General features: G+C 43.9%; 1 protein-coding gene across 2 annotated transcripts; it reads right to left on the bottom strand.

The window, feature by feature from the left end:
* Nucleotides 1–1,504: 1,504 nt before the first annotated feature.
* Nucleotides 1,505–7,034, bottom strand: LOC115127626 (vascular cell adhesion protein 1-like). 2 transcript variants are annotated; one of them, XM_065015504.1, is made up of 6 exons: nucleotides 6,897–7,034; nucleotides 5,512–5,680; nucleotides 5,220–5,299; nucleotides 4,774–5,121; nucleotides 4,382–4,639; nucleotides 1,505–1,965 (listed from the first exon to the last, which is right to left on the bottom strand). In XM_065015504.1, the coding sequence occupies exons 1-6, from the start codon at nucleotides 6,946–6,948 to the stop codon at nucleotides 1,772–1,774; spliced, it is 1,101 nt and encodes a 366-aa protein (XP_064871576.1). In that variant the 5' UTR covers nucleotides 6,949–7,034; the 3' UTR covers nucleotides 1,505–1,771. The 2 variants fall into 2 exon arrangements, with proteins under 2 accessions (XP_064871576.1, XP_064871577.1); XM_065015505.1 differs by lacking the exon at nucleotides 1,505–1,965 and adding an exon at nucleotides 2,374–2,967.
* Nucleotides 7,035–16,365: the final 9,331 nt, after the last annotated feature.

Raw genomic sequence — 16,365 nt, 5'->3', positions numbered from 1 at the left:
TCACCGTCATGTCGCTAGCTTCACCGTCATGTCGCTAGCTTCACCGTCATGTCGCTAGCTTCACCGTCATGTCGCTAGCTTCCCCATCATGTCGCTAGCTTCACCCTCATGTCGCTAGCTTCACCGTCATGTCGCTAGCTTCACCCTCATGTCGCTAGCTTCACCCTCATGTCGCTAGTTTCACCCTCATGTCGCTAGCTTCACCATCATTTCAAGTCCCCTGCCCATTTCACTTCCCTTCATTGAAAATGAATGATGCACCATTGTTTCATCTCCCCCAATGTGCTAGATGGTTTCTTATCAGAAGGGAAATACAAACACACACACACACAGAGTTTCTATCCATCAGAAACAACAGGACTGCTGCTGCTGGGAGAGGAGAGGCAGAGTGAGGCATGAAACAGACAAAGTTAAAGCTCTGGTTAAAAGTAGTATGTAGGGAATAGGGAGCCATTTGGTAATTTACAACCCTTGGTACTGACTACCCTTGCTACTGAGTATTGAATAACCTTGGCCTTTGGTAGTGACCACCCTCGGCTTTGGTATTGACAACCCTCGGCTTTGGTATTGACAAACCTCAGATTTGGTAGTGACAACCCTCGGCTTTGGTATTGACAACCCTTGGCTTTGGTATTGACAACCCTCGGCTTTGGTAGTGACCACCTTTGGCTTTGGTATTGACAACCCTCGCCTTTGGTAGTGACCACCTTTGGCTTTGGTAGTGACAACCCTCGCCTTTGGTACTGACAACCCTTGGCTTTGGTATTGACAACCCTCGCCTTTGGTAGTGACCACCTTTGGCTTTGGTAGTGACAACCCTCGGCTTTGGTACTGACAACCCTCGGCTTTGGTATTGACAACCCTCGGCTTTGGTAGTGACCACCTTTGGCTTTGGTAGTGACAACCCTCGCCTAAAAAATATTTTGTGAACTCCATGACAGTAGCTAAAGAAAGGAGCAGCACACACGTAGACTACAAATGCATGCTGGGCCGGGCGCGCCCTCAGCTGAAGTGAAGCTTCTGGAGCGAAATTGGAGAAGACCGAGAAGACCTCTCAGCATTTGGGAATCTCGCTCCACGATCCAGTCAAATTGAGCACGTTCTGCTCCGTTGCAGCATCGCTCACATACTCTGGTCCCTACCAGGCTACTGTGTTGCACTGGTAAATGCTTCACAATGTATTTCTTTGTAGGCTAGAGCCTGGAAACAATTGAAATAATCTAACCTAAATAATTCATTTTGGTTCCTTCTCAGGCTCCTGACCAACTTAGTGTTTATATGCTGTTTAATATGACATGTAGCCTATTATGAAATTAGGTCCGGTCTAAAGGCACTGCATCTCAGTGATAGAAGCGTCACTACAGACCTGGTTCGATTCCAGGCTGTATCACAACCGGCAGTGATTGCGCACAATTGGCCCAGCGTCATCCGGGTTTGTAGTAAGAATGTGTTCTTAACTGACTTGACAAGTTAAATAAAGTTTACAATTACCATTTTTTTTAAATCATGTTCATCATTTCATGTTTATTCAAATACATTTCATTCAGATCCATATTGTTTGGTTTCAATACTTAAACAATTGGTAGGTCCAGGTAGTCAAAAAAATAGATTCAATTGTGATTTAAATTGTGATATAAATGAATGGAGTGATTTTGGAGCGGTGTTTTTTTTCTGTGAGGGAGCGGTAGGAAAGGACGTGGAGAGCCACACCCACTCATCAGGATTTCTAACCGCTCAACTCGGCTCACATGCTCTGACCCCAACCCCTCCTCTACATAAAGGACTGGTCCATTCCGTTGTGTTGCACCACGTGTTTGTTCTTGTGTCGTTGTGGCAACATGTCTTTCAGCTGGTAGTGGCCCATGCGCCTGTGTTTATAGTAAGAGGAGTAGATGAAACAGGAGATCACCAAGAGGATCACCACCACAGCTGCAGCCAGCCCTGCAAAGATGGGCAGGTAGTCCACTAGAGGGCAGGAGAGTAGAGGGAGAAGAGAGGGAGAGGCAGATGGGAGGAGAGGGAGAGGAGGAGAGGAAGGGAGATGCAGAGGGGAGGAGAGGAGGAGGAGGAGAGTAAGGGAGATGCAGATGGGGCAGAGAGGAGGAGGAGGAGGAGAGGAAGGGAGATGCAGTGAATTCAGGAAGTATTCAGATCCCTTGACTTTTCCACATTTTGTTATGATATATTTTGGTGTTACATTGTTATGTTACAGCCGTATTCTAAAATGGATTCAATAAAAAAAAATACCCTCATCAATCTACACACAATACCCCATAATGACATCACAATACCCCATAATGACATCACAATACCCCATAATGACATCACAATACCCCATAATGACATCACAATACCCCATAATGACAAAGCGAAAACAGTTTAAATATTTTTTTTAATACTTATTAAAAATGAAAAACAGATACCTTATTTACATAAGTATTTGGACACTTTGCTATGAGACTCGAAATTGAACTCAGGTGCATCCTGTTTCCATTGATCATCCTTGAGACGTTTCTACAACTGATTGGAGTCCTCCTGTGGTAAATTCAATTGATTGGACATGATTTGGAAAGGCACACACCTGTCTATATAAGGTTCCACAGTTGACAGTGAATGTCAGAGCAAAAACCAAGCCACGAGGTCGAAGGAATTGTCCATTGAGCGCCGAGACAGGATTGCGTTGAGGCACAGATCTGGGGAAGGGTACCAAAGAATATCTGTAGCATTGAAGGTCCCCAAGAACACAGTGACCTCCATCATTCCTAAATGGAAGAATTTGGAACCACCAAGACTCTTCCAAGAGCTGGTAGCCCGGCCAAACTGAGCAATCAGGGGAGAAGGGCCTTGGTTGGGGAGGTAACCAAGAACCCGATGGTCACTCTGAAAAAGCCCAAGAATTCCTCTGTGGAGATGTGGGAGAACCTTCCAGAAGGACAACCATCTCTGCAGCACTCCACCAATCAGGCCCTGTAAACACGTGTTGTCTGAATGCAGATGTATTGACCCTCTGGGCGGAAAAAACTTGGTTGAACTTTCATACATGTTCGTTGAGTTTTTCACTCTGAGATTTATAGCCTAACAATTTGAACCAGAGAGACTGTAGTGACGCTTTTTGCACTGAGATGCTGTGCCTTAGACCGCTGCACCACTCGGGAGCCCAAATACAGGTGTGCCAAGCTTGTAGAATCATTACCCAAGAATAAATACAGGTGTGCCAAGCTTGTAGAGTCATATCCAAGAATAAATACAGGTGTGCCAAGCTTGTAGAGTCATACCCAAGAATAAATACAGGTGTGCCAAGCTTGTAGAGTCATACCCAAGAATAAATACAGGTGTGCCAAGCTTGTAGAGTCATACCCAAGAATAAATACAGGTGTGCCAAGCTTGTAGAGTCATACCCAAGAATAAATACAGGTGTGCCAAGCTTGAAGAGTCATACCCAAGAATAAATACAGGTGTGCCAAGCTTGTAGAGTCATACCCAAGAATAAATACAGGTGTGCCAAGCTTGTAGAGTCATACCCAAGAATAAATACAGGTGTGCCAAGCTTGTAGAGTCATACCCAAGAATAAATACAGGTGTGCCAAGCTTGTAGAGTCATACCCAAGAATAAATACAGGTGTGCCAAGCTTGAAGAGTCATACCCAAGAATAAATACAGGTGTGCCAAGCTTGTAGAGTCATACCCAAGAATAAATACAGGTGTGCCAAGCTTGTAGAGTCATACCCAAGAATAAATACAGGTGTGCCAAGCTTGTAGAGTCATACCCAAGAATAAATACAGGTGTGCCAAGCTTGTAGAGTCATACCCAAGAATAAATACAGGTGTGCCAAGCTTGTAGAGTCATACCCAAGAAGACTCGGGGCTGTAATCGCTGCCAAAGGTGCTCCGACAAAGTACTGAGTAAAGGTTCTGAATACTTACGTAAATGTGATAACATTTTGTATTTATTATAAATTTGCAAAAATGTCTAAACCTGTTTTTACTTTGTCATTATGGGGTATTCTGGGTAGATTTATGAGGTGGGGGAAACAATTGAATCAATTTTAGAATATGGCTGTAAAGTGACACAATTTAGAAAAAGTCAAGGGGTCTGAATACTTTCCACGCAACCAACCAATCAGTCAATGAACCACCCAACCAATCAACCATCCAACCAATCATCCATCCAACCAACCAATCAGTCAATGATCCATCCAACCAATCAACCATCCAACCAATCAACCATCCAACCAATCATCTATCCCACCAACCAACCAATCATTCAATGAACCACCCAACCAATCAACCATCCAACCAATCATCCATCCAACCAACCAACCAATCATTCAATGAACCATCCAACCAATTATCCATCCAACCAATCAACCATCTGTCTCACCTGTGACCTCCACGTTAACAGTACAGGTGCTGTTTCCCAGGAGGTTTCTGGCGATGCAGGTGTAATCTCCAGAGTGAGACTTGGCTATGTTGGTGATGGTCACTACGGATCTCTCTTCCATGGTGTTGGGGTCGGCATGGGAGAGCAACCAATTGTACGAGGGGGCAGGGTTACCATTTGCACTACAGTTAAGTGATAGGGTGTCGCCCTCCGTGATGCTCATGGAGAAACATCCAGGACTAGTGATCTGAGGCTTGTCTGGGGATGAAAGAGATTAAACAAGTTGATTAATGAGAGAAAATGAAAACAACATCCGTCAACGTCATGACTCGTCTGGTGTCTAACTAACTGTTGTACTAAATGTGTGTAGACAGAGAACCAGAAGGACTCACAGTGCACGTTGATGTTGAGGCGGTTTGAGTCCATTACAGGAGGAGGTTGGGGTCCCTCTGGTCCCAGATCCAACATGGCTGAACACAACAACTGGGCCCCGTCATCATCTCTACCAGGGGTGAAGTCCAGGGTGTAGGTCCCATTCTCTGGTGTCTTGATGTTGTCCTTGGATTTATGTTGTGTGTCTAATTCTGTCTGTTCACCAGTGGCACTGACTTTGTAGAAGGTCACCCTGAGTCTCCCAATAGGAGCGATGTTCTGGACAAGACACTGCAGCAGGTACTGATGCCCCTCAACCATCGGATCAGGGGACTTCCTGTAGCTGATGGAGACTCTGTCTGGAAGCTCTGTGGAGGAAGGGAAACACACAGTGATTAACAGTGCAGAGCCACACTAAGAATACATTCAGAAACACCAGAGAAGATAAGAGAGAGATGTCACTCACTATAAACTGTGATGTCCAGCTGTTTCTGACACTGGCCTCCTTCTGTGAAGCATGAAGGTTTGATCTTCCAGTCAGTCACACTGTCAAAACAAATGAAATATTTAAAGTGTATTTAAAATAAATCAATGAAAAAAAAAAAAACAGAAGGCAATACAAGCGATGAATAAATTTATAAAATAACAGTAAAACCTCATTAAAGACCATCGAAGCTAAATAACATTAAAGTCAAACTAAAAAGGTGTTGTTGTTTTTTACAAGTTTTAAAAGTCTCAGCTGTGTCTGCCTCTCTTACCGGTCCGCCTTCCAGTTTAGGATCTTCACCTTGTTGTCTGTTAGACCAACTCCTCCCTGGGTGGCTTCCCAGCCCATCTCTACAGGGGTATCTGAGCTGCAGTTAGAGGAGGCTGGGTCTCCATACTTCACCACCAGCCTGGCAGGACTGATCACCAGGCACTCAGCATCTGGAAGACCAAGGACAAGTGAAAACTTTATTGTTCTGTTATTGTTGATTTTATTGTTCAAACCAAACAGGACGATATTATTGTCTAATGTTTATCTATCTGTATGTTAATCAACTACATGCTACACTCCATAACCCAGAAGTTGCCACACACACACACACACACACACACACACACAGTACATCTCCCGTACTAGCAGACCCCATGCTTCGAATGACCTCTAGTTATCACTATGGCAACACAGACAACATCTGGACCCTCCTCTTCCTGCCATTGTGCTCTGTGACGCCAAACACACACACACACAGATACACTGGCCTACAGCCAGATCCACACAGAATCTTTGGACTCCAAATACTATTTCACTCTGCCCTAATAAGTACCACGAAACACACAGGCTTTCCTATTGATCAATTTATCAATTTCAAAATACTTCATATTAAATAAATAAAGTACTAAAATATAAAAACGAAACAGAAAAACACCTAAGCTATTAGGAGTCGATTGCCTCAATCTAATTGATGTAGTAATAAATTCCCGATCAAAATATGTCTGTTGAAGCGTTTTTTTTTTTGTGTGGGCTGCGTCTCAGTCAACTGCATCCGCCTTTTGTCGTCATTCTGTATCTGCTGTGGAAAGTGGCAGAGCTACAGTGTAACGATGAGACTCTCACGAATATGAATGTGTTCCCCGTTCTGCTCTACGACCATCACAAACCCCACGGGACTCGTCTGAAGTCGGTACCGCCGATGTGCCAACTTCCGTCTGTGGCGTCCGAACCTTTTGGTAAACAAACTAATATGACATCACAATGGAAACGGGAAACTCTCAGGTAATAATAAATACATTGCCCCCCAAAAAAATGGGGTTAAATATGTGTCAAAGCTAAATATATATTCCCTTTTAAATATTTTTGGGGGGATACTAACAGGAATCCTAAAATCAAATAGTTAAATGATCAATGGTACGACCATCTTAGAACAATTCCCGATGTAATCTCAGTAGAATGTAATTTACCAAGCACCTGTATCACAACATTGTACTAGAACAGAAGTCTAACTTACCAAGCACCTGTATCACAACGTTGTACTAGATCAGAAGTCTAATTTACCAAGCACCTGTATCACAACATTGTACTAGACCAGAAGTCTAACTTACCAAGCACCTGTATCACACCTGTATCACAACATTGTACTAGACCAGAAGTCTAACTTACCGGTGACGTCACAATACAGAGACAATAATGAAACAAGTATTACAATCTCCATTCCCCGTAATAATCCCTGAGCGTCCCTCAGTGAAGGACACTGTATTCTGTTAGGCGAGCTGAATCTTTTTGACTGGAAACTCCCCAACGATCCACCCTGCTCCTCCTCCTCCTCTCTGTCTGTCTCTCTCTCTCTCTCTCTCTACCTCTCTCAATGAGGGGGAGAGGATGGGGGTGGGGAGGATGGGGGGTGGGGTGGGGTGGGGTGTAGTAGGTTCCTGTCGGTGTCATTGGTTTGGAATTTCCTAAAAAGCTCAAGAAAAATGTTGTTCTGTTCCTCCCCTATTTCTGTGTGACATTACAGGCTACAGAGAGGTGAGTGAAAGACAGAGAGAGAAATGGAGAGGGAGATGCGGGAGAGAGAGGGAGATGGGAGAGAGAGAGGGAGATAGAGAGGGGGAGATGAGGGAGATGGGAGAGAGAGAGGGAGATGGGAGAGAGAGAGGGAGATGGGGGAGAGAGAGGGAGATGGGGGAGAGAGAGACCCAAATAAGGACAGTAGTATATAATGGTGTATTAGAAATAGAAAACTGTCTTGATTTATTCTCTGTGCCACCAGGTGTCTCTCACTCTCACCACAAACACACACAGTGTCTCATCTGATGAGCCCATTCTATTGAAAGGGAGCAGGTTACTTACCCAAATGACTTTAGTTTCTGTGTTTTTTTAACCAGAGTTCTACACTGAGTTTACCAAAACCCAGCAGCATTGCAGTTCTTGACATGAACCGGTGTGTCTGGCTCCTACTAACATACCCTGTTCAAAAGCCACTTAAATAGATTTACCCATTCACCCTCTGAATGGCACACATACACAATCCATGTCTCTAATATCTCAAGGCTTTAAACATCCTGCTTTATCCTGCCCCCCCCCCCCTCCCTTCATCTACACTGATTGAAGTGGATTTAACAAGTGACATCAATAAGGGATCATAGATTTCACCTGGTCAGTCAATGTCATGGAAAGAGCAGGTGTTCATAATGTTTTGTGCACTCAGTGTTTGTGTACAAAACGTATTGGGACAGTGACGTATGTTTAGTTGTTTTGTGCACTCAGTGTTTGTGTACAAAACGTATTGGGACAGTGACATATGTTTAGAAACATTTAGAAATTACAGCAACTTTTGATTTGAAATTATACAACGACTACGAGGTTAAACTGCAAACTGTCAGCTTTAATTTGGTGAACCGTTTAGAAATTATAGCACTTTTTTTTTTTTTTTTACAAAGTATCCCCCATTTTATGGGACCAAAAGTATTGGGACAAATTCACCTCTATGTGTATTAAAGTAGTAAGTATTTGGGCCCATATTCTATGTGTATTAAAGTAGTAAGTATTTGGGCCCATATTCCGAGCACCAGATGATCACATAAAGCTTATGACTCTACAATCTTGTTGGATACATTTGCTGTTTGTTTTGGTTGTTTCAGATGATGTTGGACCCAATAGAAATCAGTGGTAAATAGTGTGTGGTGTCACTTTAGAGTCTCTTTTATTGTAAATAAGAATATAATATGTTTCTAAACATGTCTATATTCATGTGGACGGTACCATGATTGTGGAGAGTGAGAAAATATCATACTCCCAAGACATGCTAACCTCTCACCATTACAATAACAGGGGAGGTTAGCATTTCATATCATATACCTCCAAGACATGCTAACCTCTTACCATTACAATAACAGGGGAGGTTAGCATTTCATATCATATACCTCCAAGACATGCTAATCTCTCACCATTACAGGGGAGGTTAGCATTTCATATCATATACCTCCAAGACATGCTAATCTCTCACCATTACAGGGGAGGTTAGCATTTCATATCATATACCTCCAAGACATGCTAACCTCTCACCATTACAATAACAGGGGAGGTTAGCATTTTAATTCATATGCCTCCAAGACATGCTAACCTCTCACCATTACAATAACAGGGGATGTTAGCATTTCATATCATATACCTCCAAGACATGCTAATCTCTCACCATTACAATAACAGGGGAGGTTAGCATTTCATATCATATACCCCCGATACATGCTAACCTCTCACCATTACAATAACAGGGGAGGTTAGCATTTTAAATCATATGCCTCCAATACATGCTAATCTCTCACCATTACAATAACAGGGGAGGTTAGCATTTTAAATCATATGCCTCCAAAACATGCTAACCTCTTACCATTACAATAACAGGGGAGGTTAGCATTTTAAATCATATGCCTCCAAGACATGCTAATCTCTCACCATTACAATAACAGGGGAGGTTAGCATTTTAAATCATATGCCTCCAAAACATGCTAACCTCTTACCATTACAATAACAGGGGAGGTTAGCATTTTAAATCATATGCCTCCAAGACATGCTAATCTCTCACCATTACAATAACAGGGGAGGTTAGCATTTTAAATCATATGCCTCCAAAACATGCTAACCTCTTACCATTACAATAACAGGGGAGGTTAGCATTTTAAATCATATGCCTCCAAGACATGCTAATCTCTCACCATTACAATAACAGGGAGGTTAGCATTTTAAATCATATGCCACCAAAACATGCTAACCTCTTACCATTACAATAACAGGGAGGTTAGCATTTTAAATCCCTCCAAGACATTAATCTCTCATTACAATAACAGGGGAGGTTAGCATTTTAAATCATATGCCTCCAAAACATGCTAACCTCTTACCATTACAATAACAGGGGAGGTTAGCATTTTAAATCATATGCCTCCAAGACATGCTAATCTCTCACCATTACAATAACAGGGGAGGTTAGCATTTTAAATCATATGCCACCAAAACATGCTAACCTCTTACCATTACAATAACAGGGGAGGTTAGCATTTTAAATCATATGCCTCCAAGACATGCTAATCTCTCACCATTACAATAACAGGGGAGGTTAGCATTTTATATCATACCTACATTTACATTTACATTTAAGTCATTTAGCAGACGCTCTTATCCAGAGCGACTTACAAATTGGTGCTTTCACCTTATGACATCCAGTGGAACAGCCACTTTACAATAGTGCATCTAGGTCTTTTAAGGGGGGGGGGGAGAAGGATTACTTTATCCTATCCAAGACATGCTTATCTCTCACCATTACAATAACAGGGGAGGTTAGCATTTTAAATCATATGCCTCCAAGACATGCTAATCTCTCACCATTACAATAACAGGGGAGGTTAGCATTTTATATCATACCTCCAAGACATGCTTATCTCTCACCATTACAATAACAGGGGAGGTTAGCATTTGAAATCATATGCCTCCAAGACATGCTAATCTCTCACCATTACAATAACAGGGGAGGTTAGCATTTTATATCATACCTCCAAGACATGCTTATCTCTCACCATTACAATAACAGGGGAGGTTAGCATTTTAAATCATATGCCTCCAAAACATGCTAACCTCTCACCATTACAATAACAGGGGAGGTTAGCATTTTAAATCATATGCCTCCAAAACATGCTAACCTCTCACCATTACAATAACAGGGGAGGTTAGCATTTTATATCATATACCTCCAAGACATGCTAACCTCTTACCATTACAATAACAGGGGAGGGTAGCATTTTAAATCATATACCCCCAAAACATGCTAACCTCTCACCATTACAATAACAGGGGAGGGTATCATTATTGGGCGGTATGATATTTGTGTGCCAGAGAGCTAAACAGAACTGAGGAAGTTGATTAGATCTGAACACACACAACATTCCTGAACTACCTCTCTGTAATGTCAGCCCTCCTCCTCCTCTTATACTTGTCCCAAATGGCACACTATTCCCTATATAGTGCACTACGTTTGACCAGTGGCCTTGCACCACATCGGGAATATGGTGCTGTTTGGGATTTATATTCCAGGAGTTTATAATGTCTCTGTTAATGGTGCATTCAAGTAGTGTTCAGTCAGATTCTCAGATGTACCTCTCCCTCCCCCTGCCCTCTCTATCTCCCTCTCTATCTCCCTCTCTTCGCCCTCTCTATCTCCCTCTCTTCGCTCTCTCTATCTCCCTCTGCCCTCCCTCCCTCCATCTGCCCTCTCTCCCTTCCTCTCTACATCCCTCCCTCATTCCATCTGCCCTCCCCCTCCCTACATCCCTCTCTCCCTCTCTCCCCCAATCCCTCTGCCCTCTCTCCTCTAACTTTTTCAAGCTCACTCTCTACCCCTTCCTTCTTTTTCACTCATCCAGCTCCCCCCGACTCTGAGTGGTATGTGTTTACTCAGAGGAAGGGAGAGTTTCTTATCAGAAGGGAAATACAAACACACACACACAGAGTTTCTATCCATCAGAAACAACAGGACTACTGCTGCTGGGAGAGGAGAGGCAGAGTGAGGCATGAAACAGACAAAGTTAAAGCTCTGGTTAAAAGTAGTATGTAGGGAATAGTGTGCCATTTGGGACATGAACACCCTTGGCCTTGGTACTGACTACACTTTGTACTGGCTACCCTTGGTACTGACTACCCTTGGTACTGACTACTCTTGGTACTGACTACCCTTGGAACTGACAACCCTTGGTACTGACTACCCTTGGCCTTGGTACTGACTACCATTGGTACTGACTACCCTTGGCCTTGGTACTGACTACCCTTGCCCTTGGTACTGACTAAGCTTGGACTTGGTACTGGCTACCCGTGGTACTGACTACCCTTGGCCTTGCTACTGACTAAGCTTGGACTTGGTACTGACTACCCTTGGTACTGACTACCCTTGGCCTTGACTACCCTTGGCCTTGGTACTGACAATCCTTGGCCTTGGCACTTGTTACCCTTGGCCTTGGTACTGACTACCCTTGGTACTGACTACCCTTGGTACTGACTACTCTTGGCCTTGGTACTGACTACCCTTGGTACTGACTACCCTTGACCTTGGTACAGACAATCCTTGGCATTGGTACTGACTACCCTTGTTACTGACTACCCTTGGCCTTTACTGACTACCCTTGGCCTTGGTACTAACTACCCTTGGTACTGACTACCCTTGGCCTTGGCACCTATTACCCTTGGCATTGGTACTGACTATCCTTGGTACTGACTACCCTTGGCCTTGGCACTTATTACCCTTGGCATTGGTACTGACTATCCTTGCTACTGACTACCCTAGGCATTGGTACTAACTACCCTTGGTACTGACTACCCTTGGCCTTGGCACCTAACACCCATGGCATTGGTACTGACTATCCTTGGTACTGACTACCCTTGGCATTGGTACTAACTACCCTTGGTACTGACTACCCTTGGCCTTGGCACCTATTACCCTTGGCATTGGTACTGACTACCCTTGGTACTGACTACCCTTGGCCTTGGCACCTATTACCCTTGGTACTGACTACCCTGGGTACTGACTACCCTTGGTACTGACTACCCTGGGAACTGACTACCCTTGGTACTGACTACCCTTGGCATTGGTACTGACTACCCTTGGTACTGACTACCCTTGGTACTGACTACCCTGGGTACTGACTACCCTGGGTACTGACTACCCTTGGTACTGACTACCCTTGACCTTGGTACAGACAATCCTTGGCATTGGTACTGACTACCCTTGGTACTGACTACCCTTGGTACTGACTACCCTGGGTACTGACTACCCTGGGTACTGACTACCCTTGGTACTGACTACCCTGGGTACTGACTACCCTGGGTACTGACTACCCTTGGTACTGACTACCCTGGGTACTGACTACCCTTGGTACTGACTACCCTTGGTACTGACTACCCTGGGTACTGACTACCCTGGGTACTGACTACCCTTGGTACTGACTACCCTTGGTACTGACTACCCTTGGTACTAACTACCCTTGGTACTGACTACCCTTGGCATTGGTACTGACTACCCTTGGTACTGACTACCCTGGGTACTGACTACCCTTGGTACTGACTACCCTGGGTACTGACTACCCTTGGTACTGACTACCCTTGGTACTGACTACCCTGGGTACTGACTACCCTTGGTACTGACTACCCTTGGTACTGACTACCCTTGGTACTGACTACCCTGGGTACTGACTACCCTTGGTACTGACTACCCTTGGTACTGACTACCCTTGGTACTGACTACCCTTGGTACTGACTACCCTGGGTACTGACTACCCTTGGTACTGACTACCCTTGGTACTGACTACCCTTGCTACTGACTACCCTTGGTACTGACTACCCTTGGTACTGACTACCCTTGGTACTGACTACCCTTGGCATTGGTACTGACTACCCTTGGTACTGACTACCCTTGGTACTGACTACCCTGGGTACTGACTACCCTTGGTACTGACTACCCTTGGTACTGACTACCCTGGGTACTGACTACCCTTGGTACTGACTACCCTGGGTACTGACTACCCTTGGTACTGACTACCCTGGGTACTGACTACCCTGACTACCCTGGTACTGACTACCCTTGGTACTGACTACCCTGGGTACTGACTACCCTGGGTACTGACTACCCTTGGTACTGACTACCCTGGTACTGACTACCCTGGGTACTGACTACCCTTGGTACTGACTACCCTGGTACTGACTACCCTTGGTACTGACTACCCTGGGTACTGACTACCCTTGGTACTGACTACCCTGGGTACTGACTACCCTTGGTACTGACTACCCTTGGTACTGACTACCCTTGGTACTGACTACCCTTGGTACTGACTACCCTGGGTACTGACTACCCTGGGTACTGACTACCCTTGGTACTGACTACCCTGGGTACTGACTACCCTTGGTACTGACTACCCTTGGTACTGACTACCCTGGGTACTGACTACCCTTGGTACTGACTACCCTTGGTACTGACTACCCTGGGTACTGACTACCCTTGGTACTGACTACCCTTGGTACTGACTACCCTGGGTACTGACTACCCTGGGTACTGACTACCCTTGGTACTGACTACCCTTGGTACTGACTACCCACACTTAACCAAAAAAACTAAAAAGCGTTAAACAAATGAAAACATATTCTAGATTCTTCAAAGTAGCCACCCTTTGCCTTGATGACAGCATGTGTGTGTGTGTATATATACAGTGGGGCAAAAAAGTATTTAGTCAGCCACCAATTGTGCAAGTTCTCCCACTTAAAAAGATGACAGAGGCCTGTAATTTTAATCATAGGTACACTTCAACTATAGACAGACAAAATGAGAAAAAAAAATCCAGAAAATCACATTGTAAGGATTTTTAATGAATTTATTTGCAAATTATGGTGGAAAATAAGTATTTGGTCAATAACAAAAGTTTATCTCAATAACTTTTATATACCCTTTATTGGCAATGACAGAGGCCAAACGTTTTCTGTAAGTCTTCACAAGGTTTTCAAACCCTGTTGCTGGTATTTTGGCCCATTCCTCCATGCAGATCTCCTCTAGAGCAGTGATGTTTTGGGGCTGTTGCTGGGCAACACTGACTTTCAACTCCCTCCAAAGATTTTCTATGGGGTTGAGATCTGGAGACTGGCTAGGCCACTCCAGGACCTTGAAATGCTTCTTACGAAGCCACTCCTTCGTTGCCCGGGCGGTGTGTTTGGGATCATTGTCATACTGAAAGACCCAGCCACGTTTCATCTTCAATGCCCTTGCTGATGGAAGGAGGTTTTCACTCAAAATCTCACGATACATGGCCCCATTCATTCTTTCCTTTACACGGATCAGTCGTCCTGGTCCCTTTGCAGAAAAACAGCCCCAAAGCATGATGTTTCCACCCCCATGCTTCACAGTAGGTATTATGTTCTTTGGATGCAACTCAGCATTCTTTCTCCTCCAAACACGACGAGTTGAGTTTTTACCAAAAAGTTATATTTTGATTTCATCTGACCATATGACATTCTCCCAATCTTCTTCTGGATCATCCAAATGCTCTCTAGCAAACTTCAGACGGGCCTGGACATGTACTGGCTTAAGCAGGGGACACGTCTGGCACTGCAGGATTTGAGTCCCTTGCGGCGTAGTGTGTTACTGATGGTAGGCTTGGTTACTTTGGTCCCAGCTCTCTGCAGGTCATTCACTAGGTCCCCCCGTGTGGTTCTGGGATTTTTGCTCACCGTTCTTGTGATCATTTTGACCCCACGGGGTGAGATCTTGCATGGAGTCCCAGATCGAGGAGATTATCAGTGGTCTTGTATGTCTTCCATTTCCTAATAATTGCTCCCACAGTTGATTTCTTCAAACCAAGCTGCTTACCTATTGCAGATTCAGTCTTCCCAGCCTGGTGCAGGTCTACAATTTTGTTTCTCGTGTCCTTTGACAGCTCTTTGGTCTTGGCCATAGAGGAGTTTGGAGTGTGACTGTTTGAGGTTGTGAACTTTTATACTGATAACAAGTTCAAACAGGTGCCATTAATACAGGTAACGAGTGGAGGACAGAGGAGCCTCTGGTGCAGGTCTATCGTGCCAAACAGGTGCCATTAATACAGGTAATGAGTGGAGGACAGAGGAGCCTCTGGTGCAGGTCTATCGTGCCAAACAGGTGCCATTAATACAGGTAATGAGTGGAGGACAGAGGAGCCTCTGGTGCAGGTCTATCGTGCCTGTAGCCGATCAAAACATGATTTTTAATTTTTTTTAATCTTAGACGAGATCCTAGAAATAAACAGTTTTGTCACCATCTAGTGGCCGATCTTTGTAATTACCAGACCAGAAATCATCATTCTAAATTGCACGCCTTTGCAGATTGTCAACAAGGCAGTTCTGCTCCTCCGAAACAGTCTGTGGTCAAAAAGGTGAGTTCAATGCGAAATGCTCATTAGATGTCCAGAGACGTATAGTATAGCCACTTAAAATTCATGTTGCTTATATTTAACATGGGTTGTTAAGTGATGCAAACCACACATTTTATGATTAAGTAATAAGGCCCGAGGGTGTGTGGTATATGGCCATAATATACCACGGCTGAGGGCTGTTCTTAATGCATGACCCAACGCAGAGTGCCTGGATAAATCAAATGTTATTTGTCACATGCGCCAAATCCAACAGGTATAAAGACTTACAGTGAAATGCTTACTTACAAGCCCTTAACCAACAATGCCTTTTTAAGAAAAATAAGTGCTAAGGAAATATTTACTAAAATAAACTGAAGTAAAAAATAATTAAAACATTTAAATAAATAAAAGAAGAAGATAGAACACAGCCTGTAGCCGTGGTATATTGGCCATATATCACAAACCCTGAGACGCTTTATTGCTGTTACAAACTGGTTACCAACATAATTAGCACAGTAAAAATAAATGTTTTGTCATACCTTTGGTATACATACGGTCTGATATACCACGGCTGTCAGCCAATCAGCAATCAGGGCTCGAAGCACCCAGTTTATAATACTTTATATAACATAGCAACACTAATAAAAATATTATTTTATAACAAATGTGTTCTCCGAATTGTATGGTTTATTACTATTAACAAAAATTGCCAAACATCA

Source organism: Oncorhynchus nerka, unplaced genomic scaffold (genome assembly GCF_034236695.1).
Source record: "Oncorhynchus nerka isolate Pitt River unplaced genomic scaffold, Oner_Uvic_2.0 unplaced_scaffold_1399, whole genome shotgun sequence".
Classification (NCBI taxonomy): domain Eukaryota; kingdom Metazoa; phylum Chordata; class Actinopteri; order Salmoniformes; family Salmonidae; genus Oncorhynchus; species Oncorhynchus nerka.
This window is presented reverse-complemented; position numbering and strand designations above follow the sequence as displayed.

Coding starts and splice junctions, on each gene's coding strand:
- LOC115127626 (XM_065015504.1), bottom strand. CDS start 6,948: ATGGAGATTGTAATACTTGTTTCATTATTGTCTCTGTATTGTGACGTC. Junction 5,681..6,896: donor TCTGTATTGTGACGTCACCG/GTAAGTTAGACT, acceptor TTGGTCTTCCAG/ATGCTGAGTGCCTGGTGATC. Junction 5,300..5,511: donor CTAAACTGGAAGGCGGACCG/GTAAGAGAGGCA, acceptor TTGTTTTGACAG/TGTGACTGACTGGAAGATCA.